At 39.6% G+C, this 25,147-nt stretch overlaps 3 protein-coding genes across 48 annotated transcripts in view; all 3 read right to left on the bottom strand.

Annotated features, from left to right (window-relative positions):
* Window positions 1-25,147, bottom strand: part of LOC120932487 (protocadherin gamma-C5-like) — a 721,441-nt gene that overhangs the window by 42,393 nt on the left and 653,901 nt on the right. The window contains exon 1 of one of the 46 annotated variants that reach the window (XM_040344903.1): window positions 20,323-23,245. The exons of the other annotated variants lie outside the window; for them this stretch is intronic. Coding sequence (XP_040200837.1) covers window positions 20,323-22,758 — 2,436 coding nt within the window. The 5' untranslated portion in view covers window positions 22,759-23,245. Of the gene's footprint in view, window positions 1-20,322; window positions 23,246-25,147 lie in introns of those variants that run through there. 46 annotated transcript variants of the gene reach the window in all.
* The window catches only part of LOC120932491 (protocadherin gamma-C5-like), a 241,030-nt gene that overhangs the window by 16,292 nt on the left and 199,591 nt on the right, over window positions 1-25,147 (bottom strand).
* Window positions 1-25,147, bottom strand: part of LOC120932492 (protocadherin gamma-C5-like) — a 223,988-nt gene that overhangs the window by 16,292 nt on the left and 182,549 nt on the right.

Genomic DNA, 25,147 nt, shown 5'->3' with positions numbered 1-25,147 from the left:
CCCCTCTGGGATGGGGTTACCTTGCGGGCACGCTGCCGTGTCATACACTCGGTGTACATAGCCGCCGAGTGTATGACTTGGCACCGCCCCCCGTCGGCCACGTCATTGCATTTAATTGACAGCAGCAGGAGCCAATGGCTGCGCTGCTATCAATCTATCCAATGACGAGCCGAGAAGCCGTGGGGAGAACAACGTGGGATCACGCCCATGGAAGTTTGGGGCTCAGGTAAGTAAAACGGGGGCTCGGGGGGGGGGGGGGCGGACAGTGAAAGTTGTTTTTTCACCTTAATGCATAAGGTGAAAAAACACGAGGCTTTACAACCCCTTTAAGGTGACTGTAGCTCTGAACAGGGCTTGGACCAAGAAGGAAGGGTACACCCTAAAAACAAATGTAAATATTAGTGCATATAAAAATCCTGGCATGGCGAGTAGTTAATGTTGTTGAGGACAGACAAACTGCTCATCTCTAGTTCAAAATCCTGAGAAATGTAGCTAGCTGCCTTGTTGTTACTAAATAATTCAGTTGCCATGCTACAGACCAGTAGAAAAGCTTCCTCTTTCAGTGCCATTTAAATTTCTTGTGCTGACAATACTTGGACCACCTAAAACTACTCTATACAAGCCCAGAGGTTTTTAATTTGTGCAACTAGTTCAGGGTCACTTGGTCAACAATCTAGCAATGCTGGTAAAAGTGAGACAATTAGTTTGTGTAGCAGTAAAAAACAGGGTTGCATTTTTTTTGGTTAAAAATGCAAACTTTCCTTATCCTCTACACTCTTCCTGTGAAAATTTGCACACTCCAGATGCTGAATGTCACAATTTTTCTGTAATAAGTATAGTGGAACATGCTTGTGCTCTGACATGGCTGTTTGTAGCCCAACTTTAGAGTATACAGGAAAAAGTGACAACACTTCAGCTGAGTTGTCACCCTAGGAAAGGAAGTGCCCGTGGATATACCCTGCTATGATCACTGGGAATGTTTTATTAAAGCAGAACATATAAATAAAAGGTCTGAAAACGTTGATATTCCATGAACATGAGTAAGAACATACTGCTGGTTTAACGAGGTTTTAGATACACTTCCACTATTCAAGCTTTAATGAACACTTATGAGTACCAAAAGTGCTGATTATTAAACACATTGAAAATCTCTCTAGTCAATCAATGAGCATTTCCTTTTTTCACTGAAAAAGGAAATGTTACCTCATCTTTTGGGAATTCCAGTTGTCTGCTATATCATGGAAAAAAATGTTTTGGATTCTGACAATACTCTGTCTGTTTAGGACAGAAAGACCTTACACAGCCCATTGTTCTTGATGGGAAAAATGGTATATGTGACAGCTCTTATTCAAGGCATTCATATACTGTAGATGGCAGTCTTCAGACAGCTCAGGGCAGAGTCAAACATCCACAGGGCAGCCCCAATAGCTGCAAAGATCATTATCAGGGTACACAGCAGCTAGACAAGTTAGAAAAACATATTGCTATTGTTTTCCATATGATAACTGGCACTGGCACTCCTCTATTGCCAGGAATGCTGATCTGAGAGTTCCTTCAATGTTTGAAGCTGATTGAAAAAGCATTGTGAGGGTTTTATATCTGTTTATAACCTTAACCACTTCAGCCCTGGAAGGTTTTACCCTCTTAATGACCAGGCCATTTTTTGCGATACGGCACTGACAATTGCGTATGACACTGTACCCAAATAAAATGTATGTCCTTTTTTCCCCCAAAAAAGAGCTTTCTTTTGGTGGTTTTAGATCACTTCTAGGGTTTTTATTTTTTTGCACTATAAACAAGAAAAGACCGACAATCTTGAAAAAAAACACAATGTTTTTTACTTAATACATGTCCCCCAAAAAAAAAATCATTTTTTTCATCAATTTGGGCCAAAATGTATTGTGCTACATATTTGTGGTAAAAAAAATCCCAATAAGCGTATATTGATTGGTTTGTGCAGAAGTTATAGCGTCTACAATTTTTTTATTGTTTTGTAATGGTGGCAAACAACGATTTTTAGCGGTACTGTGACATTGCGATGGACAAATATGACACTAAGTGACCTTTTTTGGTGACCAGTGGCACTAATACAGTGATCAGTGCTAACAAAAATCACTGCTACTGTATAAATGACACTGACAGGAAAGGGGTTAACATTAGGGGAAATCAAAGGGTTAAGTTTGTTCTCTTGGAGTGTTTTCTAACTGTGTGGGGGGTGGACTGACAAGGAGAACACAGAGATTGATGTTCCTGCTTACAAGGAATTTTAAGCGGGATTGTATTGTATTGTTTACATAGGCAGATCACCGTTTTGCCTCTGTGTGAAGCAATCGCTGGTGGCTGGCGGATATCGGGTCCGCCGGACCCGCTGATTGGCTTCCGCTCCATGCAGCCCACAGTATCTATTGCATGAAATGATGTACAGGTACATTTTTTTATGTAATAGAGCCGCCCTGCCACAGTATATATGCGGTGGGCGGTCTTTAAGTGGTTAATAAAAATTATAGGAAAAGAAAAGGCATTGTGGGATGCTTAGATCATGCACTGCCATCCAGCCCTTTTTTTATGTTTATTATTACAGGTACTTATATACTTATATATTGCACATACACATTGGTCCCTGCCCTCATGGAGCTTACAATCTAAGGTTCCTAACTCACATTCATACATACACATAATAGGGACAATTTAAATAGAAACCAATTAATCTACTGGCATCTCTTTTGAGTGTAGGGGGAAACAGAAGCACCCAGAGGAAACACATGCAAGCACACTGAGAACATGAGAACTACAGGCAGGTAGTGCCATGGTTGGGATTCAAACCAAAAACACCAATGCTGCCAGGTAGAAGTGCGAACCACTTGGCCACTCGACTGCCCACTAACTTTAAAGTTAGATCCTAGACCCTTGGTTAAAACCCACATTGCGATCTACTACTGCTACTTAGCAGTTTACTGTTTAGAGTGCACCTTAAAGGAAACAAGTGGTTGAAACTGTAGAGTAACAAAGTACCTGTGGCCTTTAAGCGCTATTCTAATGTGTGTATTTAGACTGACTTCTTATTTGTTTTATCTCTACGTTTGTATATGCCTTAATTGTATGGATTTGTACCACCATTTATTTCTTAAATAAAAGTTTGTAAACAAACAAAAAAAAAATATATATAATAAAAACCCACTGGTAATTTGTTTCTTGGTGGGTCATGTAAATACGGGTAGTTTCATCAATTGCTTTGTAATTCGGGCCAACACAGGCTTTGACATAGAACTTCAAATGTTACTGACAAGGGCAATTTAAATCAATTCAGTTTAATGATACATGAGTCAAATGGCACTGATGACAAGCAAGCATGATCAATATTATCATGTAAGAAACAATATCAGATTTGTGTGCGAACATCAGTAAAAACCAAAGATAAAAGCTGAAGCACAGCATTGGTGTTGTCAAAAATGAATGTATTAATTAATGTACAGCCAGCATTTATCACAATGCTTTATAAGGAGCAAAACATAATTAATTGCTAATCTACTCAAGCCTTTAATAAAAGGTTTTACAGCAATCAGACACATACAGTCTGTGGCTAACTGATATCCCAGTCCATTTTTGGATTGTGGAATGAAACCCAAATCTATAGAAAAATCACTGTCACTAGTTGAATGCCAGATTCTATTGCACAGCACTAATTATTAAAACATTTTGTTCACTAACAACTGCACAACTTTGTTTGCACTTAGGGCTCTTTCACACGGGTGGCCCGTTCAGGTCCGCCTGCCAGTTTTTTAGGCCGACCTGAGCGGGCGCTCCGTGATCCTCTATGGAGCCGCGGATGTCATCGGTGACATGCCCGCTGACATCCGACCTGCTCCGTTCCGCCAAAGTGTGACGGAGGAAAAACCTACTGTTCCATCCGTCTGGCGGATTGGATCGGGTGAACACAGACAGACGGTCCGTGTTCATCCGATCCCCCCATAGGGGACCGCCCTGTCATCTGCCGGCTAAGCGGGGATCAACGGAGCGATCCCCGCTGAGCAAGCGGAGGTTCACGGGGCGGTTCACGGGGTTCACGGGGCGGATCATTACTGATCCGCCCCGTGTGAAAGGGGCCTAAGTCTGTCGACAGGCTGTATAGTAAAGACAGCAACATGTCTGCAGACCTGACTGAGAGAAATGCATTTGCTCCACATACCTGTTTAAATCAGTAAGTTTGACTTTCTAAAGGTAAATTGGCTGTTACTCTACATGGGAATTTCCCCTCAGCCTAGTGAATCATCAAATCACATGCAAGCAAAAATACTGTGTTTTTTGCATGTGATTGGGTATTCTTTGCAAATTTAATTCATTTAAGCTAAGGAAAATCCCATTGCAAAGGAAGCAGCCTATTTGCCTATAGGTTTTGGTTTGGGAATTTGCCTATAGTAAATGAATCTCAGTGTCTTACAAGAAGCCATACATTATAGATTTTATACTGAACTGCTGTCATGCAATCACTAGAGAAACAAATTACAAAATACTAAGAAAAAAGGCAGGCCCTGCATTCAATGTTTTAATATAGTTTAAAAGTACAGTTATCTTTTATTTCTCATAATGATTCTCAAGCGCTTTTTAGGCTCAACAGGTGAATGTCACAGCTGTCAGATGGCAGGTCTAGACGTGTTTGCTCATTAGTAACTTTGTAAGCACTTAACTGAGACTTTAAACTAATGCATGTTTACATTTCTTATGAAACCAAAATTTCAAGCTGTATAAAGGAACATTGTATTCTATGGGGAATCATATAATACAATAAAAGAATCAGCTGGGACCAAAATAGCGGACAGTTCTTGTCGATACAAGTTTAATTGTCCATCTACACTTAGCGATGAAAAAAAAAGTAAAGTAGAGTAAAAAGCTATTTATTTGGTTAAGCATATGTTTAAATATAAATGTGTGGAAAGCAATAAAATAAGCCAGGCAAGACTAAACACTGAGCAGTCTCCACATGTAAAACAAGTGAATAGAAATAGGCAAACCCACTGGAAATGTGCCAGCTTAATTTGTATCTTGTTTAATCTGTGTATGTGGAAACTGACTATTAAGCAAGATTCTCATTAATGGAAAAATAAGTGAAAGCTTTATAATTAAATCGGGAGTAAGACAGGGCTGTCCTCTGTCCCCTTTGGTGTTTATAAGTGTTATTGAACCGTTATTGAAAAATGTTCAGAAAGACAAACTCTTTAGAGGAATGTTTATTCCAGGGGGTGGTGGACAAAGGGTTAAAGCCATGGCCTATATGGATGACCTTGTCTTCTTGGGACAGACACAACAAGAGCTGAATAGAGCCAATTTACATGTTAAAATCTTTTGTTCAACATCAGGAATGGCAGTTAATTGGAGTAAAAGCAGTCTATGTAGCCTGGGGAGGGAGGTTGAAGTCCAGACGGAAGGTATCCCTTTTGTGAAGGAAACAAAGGTTTTAGGCTTAACTTTTGATAGGGATTTGAAAGGTGAGACGAGTTTAAAGGACTTGTCTGCTAATATAAATAGGAAACTAAACTTATGGAAATTAAGAGAACTTACACTGTCTGGGAAAACTTTAGTTGTGAAAGCAATTATACTACCCCTGTTACTGTATACCTCACTAGTGTTTCCACCTTCAGATTTGTGGATACAAAGGATTACAAGACAAATTTTCTTGTTTTTTTGGGGCTCTAACATGGAGCGATTATCCCGATCTAAAATAATGCTGACACAAGCTAATGGTGGGTTTGATTTCCCGAATATAAGGGAATTTATACACTTGCACTACTGGTGCCTTATTATCAGAATGTTGAAAGAGGGTGATCGGACAGCAATTATGATAAGGTATTTAGCAGGTTGGTGGTTCATTAAATGGGGACTAGTTCAAAAAGATCTAACAAAACCATATGCACTAGTGGTCCCTCCATTTTACTCAATTCTGAAGAAATTTAAAGAAGTGAATCATTTGGATGAACTAGGAGAGAAGATGGGGAACAAACAATTTATCAAGAACTGGCTAAAAAGGGATGAACTGGTGTCACCTATATCGGGATTAAACTCTAGCCAGAGCAGTTTAGTGTGGAAAAAGGCACAGGTAAAAGGGGTCACAAAAAGACAGTGGGACATTGTATGGATGGGCTTACACGAATGTTTGCCAACCAGAAATTTCTTGGAATCCAGACACCTTACTGCAACAGAGCAATGCCCTCGATCTGATTGTGGGGGGAGAGAAACGGTTAAACATTTGTTCTGGTATTGTGATTTTGCGTCCAAAGTCAGGGATAACTTTAAGCCTTTTCTGGCAGAAGTAGCGGGGGTGACATGTCTAGATTATTTTTTGTTTAACACGGCACTGAAAATTAAAAATAAATACAAAGCAAGGGTGGCATGGATTTTCTTTTGCATATTAAAAGAAGTTTTATGGGACGTCCGTAACCTTTTAGTTTTTAAAAAAGAAGTCATACCGGTTAGCAAGGCATGCACAATTGTAATTTCCAAATGTGAATTTGTTTTTTTTCTGGATCAAAAACAAATGGGAGAAGAAAAGGCAGAGTTTAACTGGAAACATACAAAATGGAAATGTTGGTTTGCCAGTTTATAATTGGATTTGCAAAACGATATGGAAAAGTATGTAAAATGGCATTGTACAAATCTTTGTAAATATTTGTTTTCTCTTGAAATGTGACTATGTATATATGTGAAGTTTTAAATAAAGCTTTTAAAAAAAAAAAAAAAAAAAAAAAAATTAAGCAAAACGACATAGAATAAGCAAATACCAGTATAAACATAGAACACAAGTTGAATATTAGCATCTTATTGTAGGTTAAGGCCTAACTTAATGTGATGTTTATGTATCTAGGGATACAATTAGAGATGGAAACACATTTCTTGGGGATATATGGCTGTGCTTTCAATAAGACCACCATGTTTTGTGTTTGCTCAGCTCAAATGCACCAAGACTGTGGCTACATTATTCCAAGCAGCATCTAAAATGGGTACTGCATGATGCTTACAATTATGCAGCCTAAAAAACAATCCTTAATCCTAATCCCACCAAAAACCTGTTCAAACATAATTTACCAATTCTAGCTAAAACTTATAATTACTATTAGCTGTTATTACCTCCATACATACTGCAGACAAGAATCAAGTGGGCTAGGATAGCGCTGTATCATCTGTCCCCATATCTGAAGTGGCATAATTGCCTTAAAAAACAACTGTACTTAGATAGCAAGAATTGCCCTTGGTCTTTAGACTTATACCCAAAGCATTTTTAGGCATTATTTATCAATTTTCTGGGTCTCAGAAACAGTTATGCCTCGTTCACACGGCCGGACTTTTGACCGTGCAAATGTCCGCCGTGAGTTGGTCGGAAGTTCGACAGACAAAAAGAGAACAGATTCTCTATGTAAGGACCGCCAGACTTCCGAAAGAAGTCGGAAAGTCCAGCCGTGTGTACGAGGCATTAGAAACACAGCACATTAGTTTAATTTTTCATGAATTCGATCAGGTACTAGAAGCACAGAGGGGAGGACTGGTAGGCTGAAATATATAAAAATAATATAATTTTGTTCTTGAGTTTAATTCATAATTTAACAATAAGGAAGAAGAAATACATGTGTTTTACTGCAGCTAAACATCAATAAAAATATTGTGTAATCTTCAGCTTTATTTGAAGTGCTTGAAGTAGTAAGGAGAAAAAAAATCCTTCCAAAATGCAATTACAAGTGATTTTCTTTAAGGTAAAACTCATTTTGCATAATTCGTAAAGTGGTTGTAAACCCTGTACAACCACTTTTACCTACAGGTAAGCCTATATTAAGGCTTACCTGTAGGTGCTGGAAATATCTCCGAAATATCTCCACGGTTTAGGAGATATTTCCAATAAATGCTTGTGCCGTTTCAAAAGGTAACATGCCATGCCTGGTGGCTCCCTGATGTCACTCGACTCTGACCAGTCACAGAGCCGGAGCCTGCGGCACTGGAAGGAAGAGGGGCAAAGGTGGATGCATCCAGCCAGCGGGGACAGCGGTGACACCGCACGCTTTGTTTTCAGGTAAGTGACACATAATGGGCTACTATGCGATGCATAGTAGCCTATTATGCTTTAACTTTGCAGGGAAATAAAGAGGAAGTAAAACCTTTTAGGGATTACTTCCTCTTTAAGTGTGGCAATGAGAGGTTTATTTGGACAGTACTTTAGCTGACACCACAATTTTAGAAATGTACTTTATTTAAAGCCAACATTAACAGAAGCCATGGTAGAATATGTATAGTTGTTATCTATTAACATACAGTATATACTGTATTAACATTTGGATTGTAAATGTGTCACTTCTGCCACTTTGGATCAGGTTAGAAGGGAATTAACACAGCCCTTCTGCAGCAACAAATCATACTTGTGATCTAATATTTTAATAATACACAGCTATTATTTCTTTATCTGTACATGGACTGTTGATAAGGTCACAAAGATGAGGTCATCAGCCCCTCTTGCAGTCAGGTGCCAGGCATTCCTAATACACAAGCCAATAAAATAAAGCTGTAGCCCAAGATCTGAGCCAATCAGCTTTGTGTTAGAACCATGTTATCACTAGCAGCTAGGGTTCTGGTGCCCAACCTGTGCTAATTTAGCACTTATTGTACATCCCTGCAGTTAGTAGTCTTTGTTTTCCCTACTTAAGTGATTACTCAAGAAGGAAATCATTCTGGTTTTAGTAGTTAAATGGCTTGGTTTATTTATTTCACACTATCTTACTTTTTTCTATGTTGTTTATCCCTTTTCTCTTTTTATGTCCCCCCCCCCACTGATTTGTACAGGAGGTGTAATACCAGAGATTCCTCGCAGTCTCTTGTCATTTCTTTTCTGAACTATCTTCTAAAATGCGCCCTCAGTCTATAAATTATTTTTAAAACATGTCCCCAGTCTCCAACAACTTCTTTAGCAAATTACATAGCCTCTGAAAATCTTTGTTCATCTTCTGTACCATATCTACAGTCCCTGATAGCAGCCCTGTGGTCACTCTAGGGGCTACACTTGAGGCCCCCTATATCATAAGTCTTAACTACTATATCACTGGCTTGAGGGTTTGAACACATGCATTCCCCAATCTCACCTTACCATTGCATCGCATAAAAACATCCAATATAATTAAATGAAGAAGTATTAGAAGACATTTTATTAAATACATGGCTGGGCAACCCAAACACTACATCCTATATAAACTTGAATGTGTTTATGTATTTTTTAAGTGATTTTTTAATCCTTTTAAAGAAGAAGTCCAGCCTGAGCTCTTTTTTCTGGGCTTCTCCTATGGGTCACAGGAGTGCAATCTGTTTTGCACTCCTGTGACCCGTTTTCAGCTGCAAGCAGTTTGAAGTCCACTCTCTGCTGACATCACTGGATCCAGTCATCCAGTCCAGGCACCGCGTCATCACGACAAGTCTGGATCTGCCAGGTGCCTGAGGTGATGCCTGTCTCAGCCTCTCCTTAGCTCAGCTCTCCAGTGAGTGTGGAGGAGCAGAGCGGAGAGATTCTGACTGACAGGCAGCAACTCTCTGCTCGGGAAGCTGAGAGAACAGCGCCATCGGCGATGGCTCTGTACTCAGTGCAGAGGCTCCAGGGAACAGTATTCAGCAGCATCCATCTAGGTAAATATAATGGGTAAATAATAAAAAAAAAACTTACTACTCTTTTAAATTGGCAACTTTCATAAGGGTCTTTGGGCCAGATTCACAGCAGAGATACGACGGAGTATCTCAGATACTCTGTCGTATCTCTCAGAGTATCTATGCGAGTGATTCATAGAATCAGTTACGCATAGATAGCCCTTAGATCGGACAGGTGTAATTGTTTTACACTGTCGGATCTTAGGATGCAATACCGCGGCTGCCGCTGGGTGGAGTTTGCGTCGTATTCCAGCGTCGGGTATGCAAATGAGGTTTTACGGCGATCCACGACGGTTTTTCGCATTCGGTACGTCGTCGCTAGTCTAGTTTCCCGTCACAATTTTAGTCGTCATTTTACCTGCTCTAACTTTACACAGCCCACGTATGTGCTGTATAAAGTATGGCCGTCGTTCCCGCGTCGAAATGTAAAAAAAAAAAAAATTCTTGCGTAAGACGTCCGGGAATACGAAAGTATGCTACGCGCGTCGCCGTTCGAAAAAATGACGTCATTTCGCGCAAAGCACGGCGGGAATTTCAAAACGGAGCATGCGCAGTAGGTCCGGCGCGGGAGCGCGCCTAATTTGAATGGCACACGCCCCTTTGAATTACGCAGTTCTATGTGAATCTGGCCCTTTGTTCTTTATCTTTGTGGCCCTGCATTGTCACCACCTTAAACAGTAGCTGCATAAAAGCTGCAGGACTTTAGCAGTACTGATTTGCAACAAAGAATAAAAACAGGTAAACACAGTATTTTAATAAAAAAAAAAAAAGGTAATTGTTAATGATACTCAATGCTTTAGAAAAATTAATGTCATTCATTTAGGATTTACATCTGCTTTAATAAGCCTATCACTCATGTAAGCAGCACCACTAGAATGTTACGTAAAAAAGTGCCTGCGGTAATTTTGTGTCTTTACAATTATTTGGGCACAAAACTATGCAATCTATAATGTACTGCTGTGATCAGATGGCAATGTGGCTAAAGTGCTCCAGACTAATTTCTAGATTTGCTCAGAATAGCTGTTCATTAAGAACGCGTACACTGGGGAATTTTTACAGACAATATGGAGATTATTGTGGGTATTTATAGCACTGCACCTGTGCTAATTCAGTTTGAGTTACCAAGCTCAGGATGTCAATAGAGCAATAAAATGTAGGACATAAACTCTATCAGGCCATATAAAGAACCCGCTGCAAAGTGTGGTAAATCAGGGTAAACAATCAGATTATTTATACCAGCCATAGAAAATAAAAATATCTGCTCGCTTTGTGTGACTGCATATTGATCCTTACTATATTAAATATACATGTACAACATTTCTGCTGCATTCTACACACTTGAAATACATAAATATTGATGCCAACACAAAAAAAAAAGGATGTCTTTAATGCTAAATGTTTTATAATACTATACAGCCAGCCTTGTTTACCACTGCCAAACATCATGCCCTGGACCCCTGTGCACTGCAGATACTGCTGCTAAGCAACACAACTTTGTCAACGACCCACACCAGCCTGTGACTAAACAATAAAGAAGCAGCAGAATATTAATGAGGCCTGTGCTCCCCCCTCTATAAGAATATTCATAAAGTTAGAATGAGGCCCATGAGGAATATGCATTGAGCCATTTGAATATGCATGTCTTCTGCTACAGTAAAATATGTTAGGGTGCAACACACCACACCATGCGTTACTGCAACGCATATGTTGGAATGGGCTCTGAAAATACTATATAAAATAATACAGACCTTATGGGCTCAACATGCTAACCCTCAATCTCTTAGAATCCTGCTCTGCATATTCATAGCAAGCTGATATCAGTACAGAATTCCGATACTTATACTAGTTCACAGTGGCTGATTTACTAAAGCACTAGGGGATGGTCACTGAATGCAAGTTACCATAGCTTAGTGAATACAGTGAAGATGTTTACACACCAATCATTCAATTATATGCAAGGAAAAATCCTGTGTGATTTTTTCCCTTTATTTTCATTGCACACGACTGAATATTCAAAGCGAACACAGCTTTAGCATATTCACTAAGATAATTGAATCTTGTTGACTGCTTTACCACTTCAGCCCCAAAGGTTATACCCACTTCCTGACCAGTGCATTTTTTGCGATACGGCACTACATCACTTTAACTGACAATTGCGCGGTCATGCGACGCTGTACCCAAATAAAATTGATGCCCCTTTTTTCCCACAAAAAGAGCTTTCTTTTGGTGGTATTTGATCACCTCTGCAGTTTTTCTTTTTTTGCGCTATAGACATAAAAAGACAGACACTATAATACATATCCAAAAAAAAATAATTAAAAAATAATTTCTTCACCAATTTAGGCCAATATGCATTCTTCTACATATTGATGGTAAAAAAAAAATCACACTAAGCATGTATTGATTGGTTTGGGCAAAATTTATAGTGTCTACAAAATAGGGAATATATTTAGGGACTTTTTTTTTTATTGCTTTTACTGGTAATGGTGGTGATCCAAGATTTTTAGTGGGCCTGCGACATAGCAGCGGACAAATCTGACGCTAAGTGACACTTTTTGGGTACCAGTGACACCAATACAGTGATCAGTGCTAAAAAAATGCACTGACACTGGTAGGGAAGGGGTTAATTACAGGGACATTCAAGGGGTTAAATGTGTTCCCTGGGAGGTGTTTCTAACTGTGGGGGGAGTGGATTCACTGGTGGAAAACAGAGATTGTGATTCAGCTTAGCTGAATCACGATCTCTCTCTTTTCTTCCCTGACATAGCAGCGGTGTCCTTTGTTTACATTGGCTCACCGCTGTTCTGTCTCTCCTGTGAACGGTCGGCATGGATCACAATCACATTGGGAGTGGTGCACCGTCGGCGCCCGCCGCCCTAAACCGCATGTATGAAGTCACGTACAGGTACATGATTTTGCGCACCCGGGCTGCCCTGTAAATGTACGTCCGGTAGCGATTAATAGATCCACCTTATAGACTTTCAATGTAAGGAGGACCAACACAATGTAACCATGATGCAAACGGAAAATGTGCTTAAGTATGTCTCTCTGTATGGAAATAATTGCAAATTATTCCTAGAAACTAGGTTTTTAAAAAAAAAAGATGAATACGTATTGATAAGATTAGTTGCATCAACTTGACCTCTTTTACATGGTAAGAATACACTGAAGCCCTGTACACATGGGCAGAATGTCAGGAGTCATTTGTCAGCTCAAAAAAAAATGTCCGACATTCTGCCTGTGCGTATGTCAGTCTGTCTGGCACAAGGCTTCTGTCGGACATGCATGCTAGAAAACCAGCAGCCGACCATCTCCCGATCAGTGCTCTCAGCCAATACCACAGAGCACTGATTTGAGTGTTCTGGCGGGGGAGGGTCCCTCTGTCAGAACAGCTCAGCGAGGGAGATAGCTGGACTAACCTTGCATGGTTAGTACAGTGTCTCCAACCAGAGCTGACAGTTTTTTTCGTGTAAACCCATGGATTTGCATGAAAAAAAAACTGTTGTGTGTACCCGGCTTTAAGCTGACCTTTTACTGCCAGATTTTCTCATGTGAATATTCTTATGAAAATTCCTAGTACTTTTGATGACTTGACCAGTGTTGTTCAAGTTATTTTAAAATGTTGTTTGCTCTTCACATTCAATTCCGGTTCTAGAAAAAAAAATCCATCCTAATCCATCCAAAATAATTACACCACTGTGGTAGAAAACAAACTTCAATTTGATTCCGCTTAGAAAATCAAATAAAAAACTTTTAAATAAAGTTCTACTAGTGCATGACCAGCTTTACGTTTTAATGATTTTTTGATGATCGCTTAACAGGATTAAATAGTGGTTGGTATACCTGCTTAGGGTGTAGATTTAAGTGTATTTTAATGACCAAAGTAAATTAGGCAAGTGTTGGTTTTAAACTTTCCAACTGGCTGCACTATTGTTAAACTTTCATCCCCTTCTAAAGCAAACATTTTTTTTTGTCTTTCATGGCCCAAAGGTTACTGTTTGTATTCTATACACTGCTTGATAGTTGTTCAAAGTAGTAGACAGTGGGGTAGATTCAGGTAGGGCTGCGCACTCTTACGGAGGCGCAGCGTTCCGTTTTTACGCTACGCCTCCGTAAATTACTTGCACTACGCTTCATTCACGAAGCAGTAGCTCCGTAATTTGCGGGGGCGTTCCGTAAAAGTGGCCGGCGTAAGCGCGCGTAATTTAAATGATCCCGTAGGGGGCGTGGATCATTTAAATTAGGTGCGTTCCCGTGCCGAAAGTACTGCGCATGCTCCGTCGGGAGCATTGCGGTAAATGACGTCGCAAGGACGTCATTTGCTTCAACGTGAATGTAAATGGCGTCCAGCGCCATTCACGATTCACTTACGCAAACAACGTAATTTTCAAAAATCGCGAAGCGGGAACGACGGGTATACTTAGCATTGGCTGCGCCTGTTAATAGCATGAGCAGCCTTACGCAGAAACCGACGAACGCAAACGACGTAAAATTCGAATGCCGGGCACGCGTACGGTTGTGAATCGGCGTGAGTATTCAATTTGCATACTCTACGCTGACCACTACGGGAACGCCACCTAGCGGCCAGCGTAAGAATGCAGCCTACGATACGACGGCATAAGAGCCTTATGCCAGTCATATCTTAGGCTGCAGTCGGCGTATCGAGCTTTCTGAATACAGAAAGTCGATACGCAGGCGCTACTTAGCAATTATGCTGCGTATCTATGGATACGCAGGCATAATTGCTACCTGAATCTACCCCATTCTTTATATGATATAACAATCAATTCAACACATGGATACCCTATTGGCAGTTATCCAACTGAATAAAAGGTATTATTGGAAGAACTACATTAACTATGACAAATGCCACACGATCTGCCCATGTTTGTCTTACTGACAACATGATAAAGGCCCGTACACATGATCAGAAAATCGTATGACAAATACCACATTCAAATCAATCGTACGATAATCAGATCGTTAGTGTACAGCTTTCGAGAGCCGATCAGGACAGTTCATCTGCTTATTTGAAGGGACAAACGCAAACAAATTTCTCTTACAATACCAGACCATATGAATTTTGCTTAATCAGTACATTTTTTTGTCCAAAAAATACAATACAACACAATACATCACTTCCGATGTTTTATTCTGTCGTATGAGAATTTTCATTACTTTAGTAACCTCTTCATTTTTGATAGGAGATTAGCAAGCAAAAAAAAAAAAACGGACGCTCACTCGTCTGATAATTTCATCGTGTGTACCGGGCATAAGCTAGCTGTTCATTTTTAGGAGATGCTTGCCCTTTTTTGGGACTGATTTGCTAAAGTTGTATGTTTATATATGGACAGTTGGTTTGGGGTAATGTTGTTTAATATAAAGTGATAGGCATACTTTTTCAACAAAATAAAAGATATGTTATACTTATCTATTCTGTACAATGGTATTGCACAGAGTGGCACCTTACCTCCTTTTCTGGAGTCCCTGGGCAAGTGCTGTCTGCTCCTCCTCTTCTGCTTGTGCAAGCTGTGTGCTATGGGTGTACACATATTGGGGTACTCTCAAGTCGGGCTGTGTATGTCCATAGGCACACACAGCGAAGCTCTGACACCCCCCCGCTTTCTCCTCACATTATTTAACTGACAGAGGTGGGAGTCAATAGCCCCCGCTGCTGCCTGTGTGTCCAGTGTGGAGAGGAAGAGAGGAGAGGGGGGCTGCAGTTGGGCACAGAACTGGATGGATAGAGGACTCAGGTAGGTGTTTAGGGACAGGGTGAAAGAAAATTGTGTTTTTACCTTAAAGCGGAGTTCCAACCACAATTAGCATTTTTTAAATGTATGTCTTTTCATCCTGCGTTTTTATAATATAAATCTGGTCACTTACTATTTTACAATCCGCCGCCGGTCCGCATAGATATTCAAAAAAGATAGTTTATAAAACTATATCTACACCGTTGTCATTTTGCTTGTGGGCATTGTGAAGCCTACAGGCACTTACTTCCTGGAAGTCTTGGATGGGGAGTGATAATTGGACAGCGCACTGCATCCTGGGAAATGATGACACACATTTCCCAGGAGCATTAGAGGGAGATGATGTCAGAATCCTAGGTGGTTTCAAAGGCAGATTTGGTGGGACCGCATAGCAACAGGCATTTCCAGATGAGTAAAAAAAAAATATATTTTTTTTTTCTTTTTTAGTCATAAGCTACAGTTTAAAGCAAAATTGTTTTTTTGATGGAACCTCCACTTTAAAGCAGTATTAAACCCAACAGAAAACATTTATTATATTGCAACTCTCCAGGAAGAACAAGCTCTCCAGGAAATACATTAGTTACAGGGATGGGGCAAACTATTTAACACTAACAGGTTTGCTTACAACAATTTGTTTTTATTTTTTTATGTAAAACCTTTATTCCAAAAGAAAAAAAAATCAGTTTGCTGTAACTGCTTACAAAGTATGAGCTAGAGTTTGGCTTTGATTGCTTCATTCATCCAGAGTAGGGGCACTGTAATACAGGAGGTGTGTTATTGGCCAAATCACCAGGTAAAAACAGAGGGCAAAAGCCTAAATAAAGAAAACTAATGCAGCCACCACACCTATGGATTGGTAAGCTGCAATATATTATACTTTTTATTTTTGGGTTTAAAAAGCAATACGGTAAAAATGTTAAGACTTTAGAACCACTTTAAGTTAAAATAGTTAATTAAAGTGTTACTAAACCGACCACAGTAAAATCAGTCTGTATATACAGTAAAGCATGCTTGTTATACTACTCACTAAGGGGTTAATCCTCTGTATTGTGTAAAAAAGGCTGCTTGATCCTCTCTTCCCTGATCCTCCACTTCTTCCACTGTCCCCAATCCATCTCCTGATAGTACAGAGCCTTGGGTGCAAGTTGCACATGCTCAGTCTGTTGTGTTTTGCCAGAGAGGTTTTTTTCTTGGGAGAGCTCCATGATCAGTACAGGGCCAATCAGCACTGTCCAGACAGAGGGTCAGGGGTCCTGCAGCCTCATAGGACAATCAGGGGAGAATGAAAACTCCTCCTACAAGCTTTAACCAGACTCTGATAGAAGTCACACGACTGCTCTTACTTTTGATGAGAAAAGGTTTTTAGCAGTTTATATTTACTAAAACTATTGCATTTCCATGTTCTGTTTACTGTGGGAGACCAGATATAGTGAATGCAGGGTCCTGGGTTTAGTAACACTTTAAGCATCATAAAATCCAAATATAATCTATATCAATGCAATCAGTCTGTTGAGAGTTGCGATGACATTGCATTAGATTTGCTACTTGCACATGGTTGACAATGATATAAGCTAGGCTTAAATTAATGTGTATGTATAGCCACAACTGTTTTGTTTCTCTTAGTTTAGGATATACCAGAGAAGGTTTAGACCCCCTGTTAACTTTTCATTGCTGTCTGTGTCCCTGCTAGGAAGAATTACCCTCAATATTTGTCCTGGTGTCATTGAGACACAAAGTGAGTAATCCAAAAAGTTTAGAATTGCCACTGGAACAGAAATAAAGGGGACCATTTACAATGGGGACTCTTGTCTCTTGGACTCTTCTGGTTACAGCAATCTAAGAGGGAATTCCCCCCTTTTTTCGAGATCACTTCTTGCTGAATCTTCTCAATGAGACACAGACAACAAAAAATCAACTGGCAGGACTTTAAACCTTCCTTACTCTATTCAACAATTAATAAAAGGTTTTGGTTATACAGGCATTTTACCCATTTTAGAAGAAGTCTGACTATATATTGATCAGCTAGCCATTTTCTATCTATCTATCTATCTATCTATCTATCTATCTATCTATCTATCTATCTATCTATCTATCTATCTACATATATTATGGGCCAGATTCACGTAGATCAGCGGATCTATAGATCGGCTCGATCTACGTGATTTAAGATCCGCTCCCGCAAGTTTGAGAGGCAAGTGGCTAATTCACAAACCACTTACCTCCAAACTTGCGGCGGCGGATCCTAAATCCCCCGGCGGAATTCAAATTCCGCGGCTAGGGGGAGTGTACTATTTAAATCAGGCGCGTTCCCGCGCCGATTTAAATGCGCATGCGCCGTACGGGGAATTTCCGGGCGTGCATTGCTCCCACTGACGTCACTAGGACGTCAATGGTTTCGACGTGAGCGTGACTTGCGACGCGCGTGTTTGTGAATCGGCGTACGCAAACGACGTTAGAAAATTCAAATTCGACGCGGGAACGCCGGCTATACTTAACATTGGCTGCGCCTGATAAAAGTAGGGGTAAGTATACGACGGGAAAGCCGCTACGGAAACGTCGTAAGAAGACTGCGTCGGGTCCGCGTACGTTCGTGAATTTGCGTATCTCGCTGATTTACATATTATTCAAGGTAAATCAGCGGGAACGCCACCAGCGCCATTTTGAAATCGAAAATAATATCCGACAGTGTAACACATTGTAACACTGTTGGATCTAAGCCCTATCTATGCGTAACTGATTCTATGAATCAGGCGCATAGATAGGACCAGTGTAAGTCAGAGATACGATGGTGTATCTGTAGATACACCGTCGTATCTCTTTGTGAATCTGGCCCAATATGTCTATCTATCTATCTATCTATCTATCTATCTATCTATCTATCTATCTATCTATCTATCTATCTATCTATCTATCTATCTACATATATAATATGGCTATCTATCTATCTATCTATCTATCTATCTATCTATCTATCTATCTATCTATCTATCTATCTATCTATCTATCTATCTTTCTTTCTAGCATAGCCTTCTTCCCATTTATCCATCCATCCTTTCCATCTCCAAAAACGTTGCTGTTTTGTGTCACCATAGGGTTATTTTCTCTATCTTTGGTCCTGGTAAGACTTGTGCTTCAGTTCACACACATACATATGTATACAACCTCCTCTCCTGAGGCTACTGCAGATTAACAATGTTCATTATGTGCCCCCCTGCGGAGCAAACCTCTGAAGCTAGGAAGTGTTCAGGAAGTTGCCTGTTACTTTCACTGACGCCACAAAAAGTAAGCTATTCACTGCATGTATATATTGTACCATAAATATATACTAGAACAGTGCTGGTACCTTCAGTATACATATGGACATATTAAAGACAGTTTTCTGCAGTAAAGGACTGCATATAATAAAATACAAAGTAGGCGGACACAAATGACAAAAGGACTAAGCTGATAAGAATTTGCCATTTCTTTCCTTTTGCAGTAGACAAGCCATGTGGAAACACTGATGCATAGCATGAGCCAGGCATTATAATTAGTTGCTATGCAAGGAATATTACATAGTTACATAGTTAGTCAGGTTGAAAAAAGACACAAGTCCATCAAGTTCAACCATAAGAAATAAAATAAAAATAATATCGTACAATCACATATACCCAATTCTATACCCACAGTTGACCCAGAGGAAGGCAAAAAAAAAAAAAACAGCAAAACATGATCCAATTTGCTACAGCAGGGGAAAAAATTCCTTCTAGATCCCCCATGAGGCAATTGCATATTCCCCGGATCAACTTTACCTATAAATGTTAGTACCCAGTTATATATTATGTACATTTAGGAAATAATCCAGGCCTTTCTTAAAGCACTTTACTGAGCTGGCCAGAACCACCTCTGCAGGGAGTCAATTCCACATTTTCACAGCTCTTACTGTGAAGAAACCTTTCCGTATTTGGAGGTGAAATCTCTTTTCCTCTAGACGTAAAGAGTGCCCCCTTGTCCTCAGTATTGACCGTAAAGTCAATAACTCAACACCAAGTTCACTATATGGACCCCTTATATATTTGTACATGTTGATTATATCTCCCCTAATTCTCCTCTTCAATATTTTTTTTTTCTATACAGGATATCACTTATAAAAACTGGGCAGACTGTATTGTATCTGCTCAGGAAAGCGAAGACGCATCCCTTTTTACAGTTACACCTCATTGTATGTTGCAGCACTCAGTCCACTGTGTCCAAATAGCCTCCAATCACACCTGAGCATACTGGAATCGCAGGCAGAATCGCGCGATTCTGCCCGTGATTCCAGAATTGTGGCAAAATAAGGGACATTAATTGCACCCCAAAGACGGTTCGATCTTGTCACGGTTGTTGAGAGACAAAGCACACTAAAATCATGGAAAAAACGCAATGCCAAACGTGTCTGTCTCTATGCCAAAATTTGGTTCCCTAGCTTCATTGCTGCATTTTTGGAGCGGAGGGAGGCCCATTCAAATGAATGGTGCCGCTCCAAAAACACTCCACAAAAACACACAAAAAAGCTCAAAAAAACGTGATGCAGCAGGTGTCGCTTAGGTGTGAATGGAGCCAAGATCGCATTTTAGGGGATTGATCAGTTTGTAAACACCTCCTAAACCTCAGAACAGTGACTGAATGGGAAATCCACTTTGAAAAAAGGATCCTTCACTCAAGACAGTTTGGCAAGTGGATGTTCATACTGGTTGCATAGTTTACAAAGACATAATCATTGTCTAACCCACCTGCAATTAAGTGGGCCAAGCAACTACCATGTTAATACTATGGGCACGGGAGAGAGCATGTTAATTGCTTATAGTCGCAATATTAGCAATTAGATGGCACAATTCAATGAACTATACCTAGCACATTATAGAAAATGTTGATGTCTCACCTGCCCAGGCCCCCTTAGAGTGGGGAATAAAGCCTCGTTTTCACTGAACATGCTTTTCAGTTGAGGAAAATTTAAAGGCTTCATGAAGTTGATATCATTTTTATCTGACATTGTGGAATAGCAGGATTTGTAACACTGACCCTTAGGATCTGTTGGTGCCATCCTAACTTCCATATACTTCAAAGTACCGTCTGAGTTCAAATGCAGAGTTGGTTGATACTGTCCCGTGTAGTGATTTGGCTCAGAATCATCTTTGCAACACCACGCTGGACCACCGCTATCTTTTTTCAGACATTTTATCAGCAATATTGTGAAGGTAATAAAAGATACTGCACTTATTGCCACCAAAGAAATAATTAAATACATTGTTATTTCAGAACTGTTTGTGGAACTTGGAAACAAATCCTGGGACTTCATATTTTCCTGGATTGTAGTATCTTCTAATGTAATGACGATTGTCATGGTAGCAGACAAGGGAGGTTCTCCATGATCACTAACTGAAATAACTAAACTTTGCTCTTGATTTTCATTTTCCTGAAAACTACGGGTAGTCCTAATTTCTCCCATTTGGGAAGATATAGAGAATAAAGATGAGTCAGTGGCATTGACAAAGTTATATACTAACCATGCATTATGACCAGAATCAAGGTCCACTGCATTTACTTTAGTAACAAAGTATCCACCTGGGGCTGACCTTGGTATCTTCTGATGGGCAAGGAACTCATCCGAATGCTCAGGGTAGAAAATTGATGGAGAATTGTCATTAGCATCTAAAATGAAGATATACACAGTTGTATTGGAAAACTGTTTTGGAGATCCAGAATCCTCAACTTTCACTGGGATTTGTAAAACCTGGACCTGTTCAAAATCAAATGAACGCTGTGCATAAATATTTCCAGTTTTTGGATTAATATATACAAAAGATGATATTGTGGAACCTCCAACTTGGCCATCCGTAATTGAATAAACTAAGTTGGAATTCTCTCCTTCATCTGGATCTGATGCCAAAACCTCTACAAGTAACTGCCCAGGCTTGTTGTTTTCTTGTACAGTGGCACTGTAAGTAACTTGGGAAAAGGTAGGCTGGTTGTCATTGACATCTGAGATTTTTAAAATTATTGTTTTTTGCGTCCTTAGAGGAGGAGACCCCATGTCACTTGCAACCAGGTCAATGACATACTGGGACATTGTTTCCCTATCCAAGGCACCATCTGTAATTAATGAATAGTGATCATCTGAAGATTTAAATTTGAACGGTAAATTAGAGGGCAGCTCCAGTTTTACCTCTCCATTTGGACCCAAATCTTTGTCATTTACTCTGAAGAGCCCAACAACTGTTCCGATTGCTGTATCTTCAGGAACATCTGTCATTAAAGAGGTCAGCACTATCTCCGGTGTATTATCGTTGACATCATCAACTTCCACGTGAATAACACAGCTCCCCTCCATTTCTGGCACACCTTTGTCTTTTGCTCTGATGGATAACTCAAACGACCTTGACTCTTCATGATCAACTGGCCCAATAACAGAAATAACCCCTGTGCTTGGATTTAAGGCAAATATTCTTTTAATAGAATCTGGTGTGTGATCATCAAAGGAATATTCAATTTCACCGTTGGCACCTTCATCTAGATCGGTGGCATTAAGTTTTAAAAGTATCGTGTTAACAGCAGTGTTTTCCCTTAAATTAATTTTATAGGATCCCTTTTCAAAGGTAGGTGGATTGTCATTTAAATCCATGACAATGACATGTATTTGTGTAGTTCCAGACCTTGAGGGAGTGCCTCCATCTACAGCTGTAAGGATAAGGTGATGTCTGTCTGCTTCTTCTCTGTCCAAAACTTTTTCTAACACTAGCTCTGGAATGACAGTTCCATCTTTGCGGTTCTTTACAGACAGCGAGAAATAAGGACTCGGTTCCAGTTTATATTGTTTAATTCCATTGGTCCCCACATCCAGATCGTGTGCACTTTCCAAAGTAAACCTTGCTCCCGGACTTGCGATCAATTCTGTAATCTTTATAGTTCTTTCATTGTTTGAAAATACGGGAGAGTTATCATTTATATCCATAATCTCTACCATGACACGGTGTAGCTGTAGAGGGTTTTCTATAACTACTTCAACGGGTAACACACAGCTTGTGCTAGAGCCACACTGGCTCTCCCTGTCTATCTTTTCATTCACTACCAAAGCTCCATTTTCCCAGTTCACAGCAAAGTATTTTCTGCTTCCCTCTGATCCCATCCTAAGCTTGCGTTTCGAGAGATCAGAGATTTTCAGTCCCAGATCTTGTGCTACATTTCCCACCACTGTCCCTGGCTCAGACTCCTCCACGACCGAATAGCGAAGCTGCCCAGAGACCCAGCCCCAGCTACAAAGGAAAAAGAAGCACTTTACTTGCCATTTCCAAGTCTCTGCTGAGTTTTGAATGTCCATAACTTAAACCTTCCTTCCAAGCAGCGTGACTGCTTTCTCCGAATCCACATGTAAATCCTAGGAATTAAGTGCATCCATGGTGCACAAAGAGACCTTCATAGAGTAGCACATTTGTATCCAACTTGCTAAATACATCCACAGAACTCTTATCAGAGCAGCAGCCTTCCTTTCTCTGTTGCTGGAGGAACGCTTCACAAAACCAGGGGGGAGAGAAAGGATGACAGCAGAGGCTCTGTTGTGTGTTGTGTGCAGCGCAGAAGGATCAGATGTCATCTCTGCCCTCTACTGGTCACTGTTGTGAATTTAATAACTGCAAACTGGAATAATATAGTGCTATATTTACAATCACAACTAAAAGAAACCTTCCAACTTGTGCATTTTGGGAACTCTTTAGCTTTCTATGATTTCTCCTACTGCAGACTTACATTTTTAAAACAGTTTAACTACTTAAGGACCAAGCTTCTTTTTGACAGTTGTTGTTCACAAGTTAAAATCATTTTTTTTCCACAAAATTACTTAGAACCCCCAAACATTATGTATTTTTTTCAGACACCCTAGAGAATAAAATGGCGGTTGTTGCAATACTTTATGTCACACCGTATTTGCGGTCTTACAAGTGCAATTTTTTGGGAAAAATATGCACTTTTTATTTACTTAAAATATAAGACAACAGTAAAGTTAGCCCATTTTTTTTTATACTGTGAAAGATAATGTTACATTGAGTAAATTGATACCCAACATGTAATGCTTCTTTGACCCTTAAAAATCTCCATAAACTACATTTAAAAACTTTGACAGGTTACGTGTTTTCTGTTACAGAGGAGTGCTAGAATTATTGCTCTCACTCTAACGATCGCAGTGATACCTCACATGTTTAGTTTAAACACCATTTGTATATGCGGACGCGACTTACCTATGCATTACATTCTGCGTGCGAGTTAGGTGGGACGGGGCACTTACATTTTTTGTTTCTTATTTATTTAACGTTTTTTTTACACTGTCCTTTAAAAAAAAAAAAAAAAATTGGGTCACTTTTATTCCTATTAGAAGGAATGTTAACATCCCTTGTAATAGAAATAAAGCATGACAGGACCTCTTAAATGTGAGATCTGATCTAACATTTACACTAAAATGCAATAAATAGAAATTAAATGTCATTTGTTTTTTCCCCTTTAAGACCATTGGGCGGAAGTGGTGTTTGACGTCTCTTCCGCCATTCAATGTTATGGAGCCGAGCGGGGGCCATCTTTCTCTCGGCTCCATTTTTTAGAGGAGAAAGGACACGATCGTCTCCACCGCTACTGATGACCCCAGTAAGCAGCGGAGATGACCGAAACGTGACGGGAGGGGGGCCCTCTCCTGCTCCTGATAAAAGTGATCTTGTGGCGAATTCGCCATGGAGATCACTTTTATCTAAAAGCAAGACGCTCGTCGTTGTTACAAAACCCCTGCTGCCATAACAACGATATTTAGCATCAAAGTACCAATGTACAATGACGGCGAAGTGGTTAATCTGAAAATTACAATGAAACTGAAGTCACCATGAAACCTCTCTTTGACTAAAAATAATTACTACATGAAAAATGTTGTTGAGCGATAATTCCTATAAAATGATTTTTTTAGTGTTAGTTTTTGCAATTTTTTATGGGACGATTTTCTATGTGTATAATTTAGTTTTGAAGTCTTGTAAACAAAGCACAAACTATGTCACAAATGAATATCTACTTTATTATAACATTGGCATGCCTTTAATTTGACAGCACCACAACTAAGAAAGCATTTAATCAAATTACAGTACATTCGGAAATAGCAAATGCAATTCCCTTTGCAACGTAAATGTTTTTATATAACAATAATTACAAACGCAAAAACAGGATTTACACAGGTACTCTATAAACACAAATATACTCTATAAAATCTTCATTCATTATTTAATCTTTTTACTTAAAACCAAGTGCAAATCCATGCTATTCCTAAAATCCTCTTGTACATAAAAAAGTACTTATACTATAACATGATCCTGCCCTGCCTCCAATACCTTTATACAATCATCATATTTACCTTTGTTGTCATCTGAATTTGAGGGTCACTATTGGGGGATAATCCCTCCATGCGTTTTTTAGAGTCCACTTCATCGGAAGTAGCAAAAAGAGTGTGGATGACAAAAAGGTTAAATATGATGATTGTATAAGGTTTATTGGACAAATGTTGGGGGAGTCAGGATAGTACAAAATGCTTAGGTATATAGAACTTTTTTTATTTATAAGAGGATTTGGCTTATGAATAGGAAATGGCATACAAATGGCATAGATATGCACAATTTTTACAACAAATTCAACAACAAAAATATGAAAATGTTAAAGAGTTTGTAGAGTACATGTAAAAACCT

Source organism: Rana temporaria, chromosome 3 (assembly GCF_905171775.1).
Source record: "Rana temporaria chromosome 3, aRanTem1.1, whole genome shotgun sequence".
In the NCBI taxonomy this organism is placed as follows: Eukaryota; Metazoa; Chordata; class Amphibia; order Anura; family Ranidae; genus Rana; species Rana temporaria.
Note: the sequence above shows the minus strand (reverse complement) of the source record. Positions and strands in the feature narration are given on the sequence as shown.